The sequence below is a fragment of the Triticum aestivum genome, chromosome 1B (assembly GCF_018294505.1).
Source record: "Triticum aestivum cultivar Chinese Spring chromosome 1B, IWGSC CS RefSeq v2.1, whole genome shotgun sequence".
Lineage (NCBI taxonomy): Eukaryota > Viridiplantae > Streptophyta > Magnoliopsida > Poales > Poaceae > Triticum > Triticum aestivum.
Genome location: NC_057795.1, coordinates 698,324,690 through 698,336,198, shown reverse-complemented (window position 1 = coordinate 698,336,198; position 11,509 = coordinate 698,324,690). Strand labels below are relative to the sequence as shown.

Below are 11,509 nucleotides of genomic sequence, written 5' to 3'. Positions count from 1 at the left end.
GCAAATGGGTTCACAAGCTTAATAATAAGCATATAAAGAACCTATGCTTGTGACAACCCGTGGTGAAGATAGAAGATGAAAGCCTCATCAAGATGAGGGATACCAATTAAGATGGTAAAAGCCTCGTAAAGACAAGCATGAGGAAAATAATCTTCACCACACAAGAGTGCATCAAGATGCTACAATAGAGGACATGCACTCAAGGAAAAAGCTTTCACGGAGCCACCAAAGAAATAACATAAGAAAGACAAGGTGGACGTGAAAGAAAGGATATCAACTAGAGATCTAAATTCTCTCAAGTGTATAAGGTTCTAGGTAGACGAAATCATGATGATATATATCTACAAAGAAGGATGTACACCCAAAATAGTTATAGCACGGAGGAACAAGATATCCAAAAGGAAGTCATACATATACCAATAAGATATTTGCCTGGAAGCATAGCACATGGCTAGATATGGTCTTATTGTATATAAATGAATTCCTACCATACGAACATCAAAGACTTCACAACTAGCAACAAGAGATCATCGTTGGGATGCTTTGAGAAAGGAAACAAGTATCACAAGATATGAAATGAATATCATGCCAAGATGCAACCTACACAAGGTTGAATGCAAGAGAGGAAAGCATGAATAGATACTTGTTACCGAGATATCATTGGAAGGATGTAGTAGATACCAATTGAAGGTAGATAGTAGTTCATTGATCATCCTAGCTTGACTCCAATGAGCACATGGTTACAACACCTTCCTTGTGAGTGAGCCAAGCATCCAATGCATCTCCAACCGCTCCTAGAAGAACAACACAAACTAAACGGTACCCAAACTCATTGGGACCAAGAGTTATAAACACCAATATACATAGGACAAACTCCACATAAATAGGTGCATATAGATATGAAAATGAATTTCATGCACCTCTCATCCAATTTGAGACTTGGTGGAGTTTCCCCTATATATTGGTTCAAAGAAAGAAAGCATGCCAAACAAAATACATGAAGTAAACATGCATGCTCAAGACTTCCAAAACCCGAAACCAAAAGACAAAGAAATGCCAAGTGAAAAGGATACCAAATGGAGAAATCATCACTTGGAAGATATCATTAAAGATACATCAAGGAATGAGATATCCATTGATACACACTAAATTAAAGATGTCAAACTCCCAAAGAGAGGATGGTTCCAAACGAACCAAGCTCTCAACAAAGTTTCATGATGGCACAAAGTACCAAAAAGAAATCGGCTTGCCTTCCACCAACACACACTTGATAAGGATCACAAGAAGAGTGTTCTAAAGAAAATAGGATAGCTCCCCCACGAGTTGTGCACTATAGAGAATTTGCTTTTGAATACAAAATGCACAAGGTGGGATCACCACTTTCACTATATCTAGAAAACACTAGACAAGAACAAGAAATTAACAAGATCCACAAGTGGTATGGAAGACAACAGGAGTTGACACAAACCTTGGCAAGAGAAAAGGCAAATAAAAACAAAAGCCAATGTAAAGATGATCAATAAATTCTACCACACATAAGTGACTACCAATTGTCAAAAGACAAGAAGTATTTGGAAATAATTCTTGGTGGTAGATAACAAGGATATCCAATATCATCTTCACAACAAACACAAGCAAATTGCAACTTGTAGAGCTAACATGCCACCTAGAAACAAGAAAATCTACAATATCAACACTAGGTGACAATATCTCAAATGTACACATTTTCTAGGCTAGTAATATACATATCATATTACTCCCCCATAATGTGATACCAATGAAGAAAACTTAACAAGAGGCAATAAGTGGATCCAACAAGAGATAATTAATGGACAATTTAGAATTTGAATTTCTCATGAGAAGACATACCACATAGTGACTAGATAATCTTATAATACCAACAGTAGATGGTATTCCTCATGTACACACACTTATAGGAGTGTGAGGTGCACAAAGCACATCACTCCCCCATAATGGGATATTCCATTAATCTCTCACAAGAGCCAACTAAGATACAAACAAGATGCACAAAGGCTCAACACACAACTCACACGTACATGAAGTGCACACCAACATACATAAGCAAGTTGGAAGTGCAACATATACAAACACATGCAAGGAACAAAACCAAAACATGCAAGGGGGCAAGTAACTTTCAAAGTAAACAAATTAAGTACAAGTTACCGCAAGGAGGCACATTGGATATAAGATAGAAACTTGATAATCCAATTGACTTGGCTTGTGACAAAAAGAATGATGAAGTCCCCTTAATTCTTCATAATGTAGCCAAGTCTCCAATGCCCTCCAACAACACCTATTGATCAAGTTTGAGCTTGTTGGTCCCCAACCAAGTTGGGCCCTAAGAGGTTAGTCACAATAGGCTTGGCAACCCAAATGGTTCTTTTATTGACACCACTTTGTGTACCAACAAACTTGGCAAACACATTGCCAACCTTATCCTTCCCAAGAGAATAGATATCATCAATAGCAATTGGGTTGGATAAGTTACCACTAGTGCATGAAGAAGCGACGTGGCCTTTCTCATGACATAAGTAGCAACGTCTACTCTTCACTTTCTTCTCACTTGATTTCTCAACTTGAGAAGCATTAGCTCGAGTTTTCTTGGGAAGAGGCCTTTCTTCAACTTGAGGTTGAGCATGAAAGTGAACTTGTGGCCGCTTCCCTTGTTGCTTGTCACTAATGGGCTTCTTCTTCAATGGGCAAGATCTAACATGATGCCCTTCTACTTTGCACTTGAAGCAAACAATCTTGGTCGAATTCTTGACTTGTTCTTGGCCCTTCCTTTTGTTCATCTTGGACTTCTTCTTCTTATTGGAGTTGAATCCAAGTCCAGATTTGTCATTGGGGGATTTTTGCGCACTCAAGATATTGTTGAGTGTGGATTTCCCTTGATGACTCTTTTCCAAGTATTTCTTCAAAGAAGTGACTTGGGCCTTGAGCTCTTTGATTTCCTCTACATGGTTAGTCTCAACACAAGTACTAGAGGAAGTATAAGCTTCATCGTTAGAGCAACAAGGCAAGGAAAGCAATTCATCACAAGATGTACCAACATTGTGAGTAGATGAATTACAAGGACTAGCACATGGCAATATACTATTTTGACTAGAAGTAGTGCTAGTATCCACATGAGGCTCACTAGATGTTACCTTAGCAATCATGGCCTCATGAGCTATCTTTAGCACACTATGGGATACTAGAAGATCATCATGAGAGCTTGAGAGCTTTTCATGACTATCTTCCAATTTCCCATAATTGCTAGATGGCACCTCAAGTTGAGCCCGTAGCTCAACATTCTCCTTCAAAATGGATGCTTCACAAGTAATAGAGTTAGTAGCACAAGCATCATCATTTACAATAATAGGAAAGGACAACTTGGCAAGCTCTTTTAAATAAGAAGCTTCAAGTTGGGCATGAGACTCGGTGAGTTTGATGAGCTCACCCTTGATGACCCTTGAGCCATTTTCGAGGTGCTCAAAATCCTCAAGGAGTCTAGCATGAGAAACTTCAAGCTTAGCATTTTTAGTTTTGAAATCATTGGCCACCTCATAAGCTCTATCATGAGATTCCCTCACTCTAGATAATTCTAGAGCAAAAGTCTCCTCAAGAGATTCGGAGGTGGTTTGTTCATGTTCAAGAGCTTGAGATAGCTCCGCGATCTCATTTGCGTAATCACGCCCATGATCTTCCATTTTCTCAATAGTGGCCTCATGCTCCTCTAGATGAGATTCCAACTCCTCAATGTATTTCTTGCCATCAATGGCAATGGACATTATTTCCATGAAGTTGGAACGAGCAATTTTATTTTTATGAAGAGCTTTAAAAATCATTTCCCCCTTAGTTTTTAAGGAGGCAACATTATCATTCTCTTCATCATTATCCCCATCATCTTTAGCATCATCATCAAGAGACATATTGGGGTACAAAGTAGGAGATACCTTTGACGCCTTAGCCATAAGGCAAAAAGCTATAGATGATGATGTAGGATCCCTTGAGGCACCATTAAACACCACATCTTGTTCCATGGAGTGTTCGGTTTCCTCTAGATTTTTAGCACAACAATTCGATGAAATAGATGCATTTTTATCATGGCAACAAGACATAGCAAGCATATTATCATGATATCTAGTCAAGCAATTTCTACATGATATGCAAGGACTATCAACACAAGAATGTGAAACATTTGGAGTGCTCGAAGTGTTAAAGCCCAAACAGGGAGCATTGCAATAAGATAATGATGAAGGATCATCCATAATAAGCATACTGCCATCATTGCAATGACCAACACTACTCACCATAACATTACCTTGTGGCAATCCACATGTAGGTGAAGTAGAAGAAGTTGAGAAGGCAACACGACCGGAGGTGGAGGGAGAACGATCATCCTTACAAAACTTGGACATGCCATATTTATCTTGAAGCTTTGTCCACAACTCATGAGCATCCTGGAACGGCATGAGTTCAAATATAACTACATTGCTCAAAGCATCGAAAAGCACATTAGAAGCTTGAGCATTGAGATAAGAGTTTTTCTCATCCTCTAAAGATAATCTTTGGGGATCCTTTGGAGGAGAAAACCCCATATCAACAATTAGCTCTAAATTTGGGTCCATGACCCTAAAGAGATTAAGCATGCGAATTACCCAAACATCAAAATTTGTGCCATCGAAACTAAGAGTGTCAGAGAATCCTAATCCCCTAGTCGACATCTTTACTCTCTAGGCGGTTAAGCCCTAAAAAGAGAGACGGGGCTCTGATACCAATTGAAAGATCGTGGATGTCGCCTAGAGGGGGGGTGAATAGGCGCTTTAAAATAATCACGGTTTAGGCTTGAACAAATGCGAAATAAACCTAACGGTTAATTTGTCAAGCACAAAACCTAAACACAACTAGGATCACCTATGTGCACCAACAAGTTATGCTAAGGAAGATAAACAACTATGTGATAGCAAGATATATAACAAGGAACACTACGGCTATCACAAAGTAAAGTGCATAAGTAAATGGGCTCGGGTAAAAGATAACCGAGGCACGTGGAGACGATGATGTATCCCGAAGTTCACACCCTTGCGGATGCTAATCTCCATTTGGAGCGGTGTGGAGGCACAGTGCTCCCCAAGAAGCCACAAGGGCCACTGTAATCTCCTCACGCCCTCGCACAATGCAAGACGCTGTGATTCCACTAAGGGACCCTTGAGGGCGGTCACCGAACCCGTACAAATGGCAACCCTTGGGGGCGGTCACCGAACCCGTACACTTTGGCAACCCTTGGGGGCGGTCACTAGTACCCGTCAAATTGCTCGGGGCGATCTCCACAACCTAATTGGAGACCCCAACGCTTGCTCGAAGCTTTACACCATAATGATTGAGCTCCGAACACCACCAATCGTCTAGGGCGCCCAAGCACCCAAGAGGAACAAGCTCAAGGGCGCCCAAGCACCCAAGAGGAACAAGCTCAAGGGCACCAAGCACCCAAGAGTAATAAGCTTCTCAACTTGTAACTTCCATGTATCACCATGGAGAACTCAAACCGATGCACCAAATTCAATGGCAAGGGCACACGGAGTGCCCAAGTCCTTCTCTCTCAAACCCCGCCGAAGCAACTAATGCTAGGAAAGAAAAGGAGAGGAAGAACAAGAAGGAGAACACCAAGAACTCCAAGATCTAGATCCAAGGAGTTCCCCTCACATAGAGGAGAAAGTGATTGGTGGAAATGTGGATCTAGATCTCCTCTCTTTTTTCCCTAAAAAACTAGCAAGAATCCATGGAGGGATTGAGAGTTAGCAAGCTCGAAGAAGGTCAACAATGGGGGAAGAACACGAGCTCAAAGGATTAGGTTCAATGGGGAAGAAGACCCCCTTTTATAGGTGGGCAAAAATCCAACCGTTATGCTCATAGCCCACACCGAGCGGTACTACCGCTCCAAGGAGCGGTACTACCGCTAGGGCGGTAGTAGCCCTTTGAAACACAACAGCGATGAGGCAAAAAAGCCAAAAGAACCGTCGGAGCGGTAGTACCGCTTGACCTCACGATACTACCGCTAGGGGTAGCAGTACTACTGCTAAGGGTAGCGGTACTACTGCTTGCGAGCGGTACTAAAAAAAATACATCCGTGCCTACCACCGCTGGACTTGTGACGAGTTTTTGGTCCCGAGCGGAAGTAGCCACGGAAGTAGCCGCGGTAGTACTACTCCAAGCGGTAGTACCGCTCCCAAGAGCGGTAGTAAAAAATTACTTCCGCTCCTACCCGCGGTAGTACCGCTGCAGTCTTTTCAGAACACCAAAACTACCACAACTTCTGCAAACGGACTCCGAATTCGACGAAACCAAGTTTGTTGGAAAGCTAGTGACAAGGGCTAACACAATCTTGAGAGAAATACCAATAAAAAGCAAATGAGAAAAGGCACAAAATAAAAAGGTGAGAACCCTTCCTCGGATAAGACCGGTAAAACCTCCAACACCGAAAACATCATAGAAGACGCATGCAAACTCCGTTTTCGATGAACTCAAGCTTGTCATCAAGATGACCATAAGCTCTAAGACTCACAAAGAGAACCAAACAAGAACCAAGAAACATGATGCAAGGATGCAATGGTTTGAGCTCTCGACGAACGATATGATCAAGCTACTCACTTGAGAGCCCCCTTGATAGTACGGCTATCGATCCTATAACCCGGTCTCCCAACTACCACCATGAGACCGGTAAAATAGAAAACCTATCAAGGGAAAACCTTTGCCTTGCACATGATCCACTTGAGCTTGATGATGACGATCTTGTCCTCCTCAAGATGGACCACCTTTCTTGATTGCGTTGGGTCGATGGAGACTAGATGATTGCTCCCCCATACTCCACTATGGGTGAGCCACTCTTCGACACATCTTCACAAGTCCATTGACACCACAATGGATGGCAAGCTTTAAGCACTTGATCTCTTCATGATGCTCCACTTGAACTTGCACACGGCAATCTTCATGGCGATCACCACTTAATGTCATCCTTTCCATGGGTTGTATGATATCTTCCTCTTGACGCAAGCCCATGGACACGTACCTAACCCCACATAGACTCTCACACAGACCATGGGTTAGTACACAAAGTGCAATGGACAATGCTTACCATACCATGGGATCACTTGATCCCTCTCGGTACATCTTCTACGCATTGTGAGTTGATCAACTTGATTCACTCTTGACTTAGTCTTGATCAACCTTGAATCTTTCCAACTCTCTTCGTTTGGATGATGTCTTGAAGGTAAACATGAATGATCACACATCTTCTTCTTCAAGACATGCTTGCCATAAGCTCAACACTCACATGACCGGTCTTTGGATAATTCCTTAATAGCACCGTGGTCATCACAAACTCTCCTTGAAACCAACAAATGGACTCCAAGAAAAGCCTATGGACAAACCCTTCAAATAGAACTCAAGGCAACCATTAGTCCATAGAGATTGTCATCAATTGCCAAAACCAAACATGGGGGCACCGCATGTTCTTTCACTAAGACCGACCGCAGGGAGGACAAACATGTTCAAGGAGTTGGCTGGAGGCCCGCCGACGTGAAGGATGTGGACTCAAATAGTTTTTTTGTTAGGCCTGCCTGCCTGACCCAACATTCTGTCCGTACTCAAATAGGCCTGGCCCAACACAGTCAGCAGCTTCTATCACATGACACTAGTTTAAACTGCCAAATTACCATTGCTAAAGGAAATCAGCAAGAGATAAGAATCACCTTAATTTTTAGCAAGAGATAAGTGTGACACTTGATTGGAACTAACAAATAAATATTCCTTCCTAACAAATTAAGTTGCAGGCAATTAAGTGATGAAGGAACGAATTCGTCATTGTAGGATATATTTATCATTGAACAAAACCCTAGCTAATCGATGAGCAACACTATTGGTTTCCTAGGACAATGCCTAAACTTCACCTTCTCAATCAGTCGAACCAGTTCGATGCAGTGAACATACACCACACCAGTGTCATCCCACCACTGCTCCTCCTCGCATGAAGATTCTTGGCTCAGTAACTTGCATGTTGTCCACTCCCACTTACACTTGGTTACATCGTCGCATTAGTGGGATAACCAACAACAATAGACCATGGTGCACTGCTGTAGCCTGAGTTGTCGTTGCATTTGCTTCCAATCAACAAAAGAAACTCATAGGAATAAGCATTTGTTGCATGAAAACGTACATTAGCTTCACCGGGGAAAAAGTTGAGCCAAGTCCTTTTAAAATCGAGTTCAAAAACGCCTATGATAAAGTCAAGTGGCCCTTTTTTCACAGATTATACGTATGGATGGATTGTCGCCGAATTGGTGCAAGCAGAGGTGAGAGGTTCAGTCTCTGGTGGTAGTGTAGGCATCAAGGTCAAATAACGACGTTGGTAGCTACTTATAGGCTCAGAAGGGTCTTCGTCTATCCCTTATTTTGTTCCATAATTACATTGTGGCAGATATGCTATCTTTTCTTGTTGGACGGGGCAAAAGTAGCCGACCAGATTACTGCCCCGTTTAAGATGGCTTTTCCATTCTACAATATGCAGATGAAACCATAATTTTTTATGTATCACGGCTTGAATAGAGCATGAAACCTCAAGGCATTATTGCATGGTTTCAAGGAGTTGTCTGGTGCTTAGATAATAAATTTCCATAAGAGAGAGCTTTCCCGCTTGCAAACCCGGCATCCGAGTATGATGAGATCTTTGGCTGCCAATTCGGGCCATTTTCTGACTATGTATCTCGGTATTCCTATCCAATATTGGCAACTAGAACTCGGTACAAATCACATGACATCAAGTTGATGAGCGAGGAAGAAATTCGTCGGCAAGAAACCCTAACCGCCACCTACTACGGGGCAGACCGGCGCGTTGAGTCATGTTTTTTTTGAAACAAAAAAGACATGGTGGTATTTTTTTTATTTTTTGAGATTTGGAAACATGGTGGTAAATTTGTTTTTTGAGGGGAGGCAAACATGGTTGTAAATTGTTTTTTAGAACCGAACATGATGGTAAATGGAAAGCCCATGCCATGGCCCATGGATGATGAATCAATCCCCAATCCACTACACTACACTAGAAGAAAAAAAGAATCAATCCTCCCAGCACCGACCGGAAGCAGGGGAACCAAGATGGTGGCCGCCTCCCCTTCCCCTTCGGCGGCGCCGCCCGCCACCGACTCCGCCTCACCTTCGGCGGCCTCACCTTCGGCGTCGCCGCCCGCCACTGCCGCCACCGCCTCCGGCCGCCCCCACCCGTCCTACACCAAGGCAAGCTCCCTCCTTGTCCTCCTCTCCTCTCCATTAAAGGTTCTCTTCTCTCGGTTCCTGCCTGCTGACGGGGAGCTGGATCTGGATCTGGAACGCAGATGATTACGCAAGCGCTGACGGAGCTTGGGGGCACCAGCGGCCGCGCAGCCATCGCCGGATTCATCTTGGGGCGCTTCACCGGCCTCCCCGCCGCCCACGACCACGACGCGCTCCTCTCCGCCCACCTCCGCCGCCTCGCCGCCGAGGGCGTCGTCCGCGGCTACGGATCGAAATCGAGAGCCTGCTACGTCTTCCCCGCCTCCGACACGCGCGGACGCGGCCGACCACGCGACGCCGCAACTCGCCTCCCCAAGAATCATCTAAATTTGGATCATGACGACGACTCCCAGACGATTTGGCCGGCCCCATTCCCCTTGGCGACTTGTGTAAATCCAGATTGGGATCCCAATTCTGCTTCCAACCAGAATTCGGTTCCCAATCTGGATCTGGATGGATTCCAGAGTAACACCAGTGATGATGATGTGGCCTACAATGGTGAGCATGAGCATGATGATGAATACACTCCTCGGCCTGTGCCGGCAGCAAAGCGCGGGCGCGGCCGTCCTCCTAAGATCAAGAGAGGGCGTGGGAGGCCGAGAAAGGAGGAGCAACAATCACAGCAAGCAACAAAGCATCCTCCAACTCCAACCGCGTCGTCAAGGTGGGGGTTCAAGCTAGGGTGTGGGAGACCAATGCTAGCTCCTACAACTGGACACGATGCTGAAGCTGGAGATGCAATGCCTGCTGAAACTGGAAGCGCTGCTTCTGCGGGAATCAAGAGACCACGTGGGAGGCCAAGAAAGGAGAAGCCAGCAGCAGCAATGTCTGCTCAAGCTGGGGATGCTGCGTCGGCCGGGATCAAGAGAGGGCGTGGGAGGCCAAGCAAGGAGAAGCCTGATTCTGCATCGGCCGGGATCAAGAGAGGGCGTGGGAGGCCAAGAAAGGAGAAGCCTGATTCTGCATCGGCCGGGATCAAGAGAGGGCGTGGGAGGCCAAGAAAGTATAATCCAGCAGCAGCAGTATCAGCTGAAGATGGAGATGCTGTGTCAGCAGGAATGGCTTGAGAATCCAATTCCAAGACCATCAGCCTGCCTGTGATATTGTGTCGATGGTGATGAATAGAGAGTGCTGGCCTGCCTTTGAAACCTGGTTTGGAGACATGACAGAAGCTAGTCGTCGTAAACAACAAGAGGAGGTTGAAGAAGAAAAAGTCTTTGGAACTGGGTCTGGTGGGATGTTTGCAAACAACAAGAGGAGGTTGAAGACGCTGGATGCGTACCGGTTTCTGTAGAGAATGCTGCTCCTGTCGAGGCTGTAGTAGGTAGGTGTGATTTTAGTCTAATCTGGGCATGACACAGTGAGTGCTCGGTCGGTTGATGCTTGTACATTCTTGTTTGCTAAATCTTAGTCTCCTTAGTTATTATTTCTGGTGTCAAATTCATATCACATACTGTACTTATATAGTACCAGTACTAGATTCTCTATTTCCCGTTAAGTTCTTTTATTTATGTGTTTTTTTGTTCCGGAGTTTCTTTACTACCTGTAAGTTGGGGATTGGTTTTCTGTGTGGGCGTTGCATTTTTCTTTCTGATTGGGCTACTTGGTTTCTGTTGGCTTGGGGACCTGGCGGGGTATGGCCGTCATCTGTTGGTCTTTTCTCCACAGCGCTCTCCCCCATATCCATGGTGCTGTCTCGGAGGCTCTCCATGGTACAATTCTGTGCAACCGTCTACCGCCATGTGAGTTCTGTTCAACCTTGCGCTGACTTACTTGTTCTTTGTGCTTAGACTTTGTGACATGAAGGATCTTCTCACATTGTTGATGGGATATATATATATAGCTGTTGTGTTTTGTTGCTGATTGAATGTTCGATTTAGTTGGGAACCAAGATTGGGTTTCTTTCCAATTAATCATGTACACCCTCTGTTCCTAAACAGAGTTGGTACGTCCTAATTAATCAGTGTGATTAATTGAAAGAGAAATACTGTATGCTGGTGGCACATAACATACAACTATATCCATGCTTGATTGCCTATTCAATAATGTCTTTTTTCTGAAATTTATCTCCAGTGACCCATGGCTTGCCTGTACATCATTATGTTACCTCTTTCATTTTTTCTGTTGCTAGGAAATTGCCAAGAGTAATAGTAAACTGGGTGAAGAATGAGGTGCATGTGCTATT

General features: G+C 44.1%; 1 protein-coding gene across 1 annotated transcript; it reads left to right on the top strand.

Annotated features, from left to right (window-relative positions):
• Nucleotides 1-9,065: 9,065 nt before the first annotated feature.
• On the top strand, nt 9,066-10,850 carry LOC123150244 (origin recognition complex subunit 4). Its single transcript, XM_044570081.1, has 2 exons — nt 9,066-9,288; nt 9,387-10,850. Exons 1-2 carry the CDS (start codon nt 9,151-9,153, stop codon nt 10,389-10,391), a joined length of 1,143 nt encoding a protein of 380 aa, XP_044426016.1. The 5' UTR covers nt 9,066-9,150; the 3' UTR covers nt 10,392-10,850.
• Nucleotides 10,851-11,509: the final 659 nt, after the last annotated feature.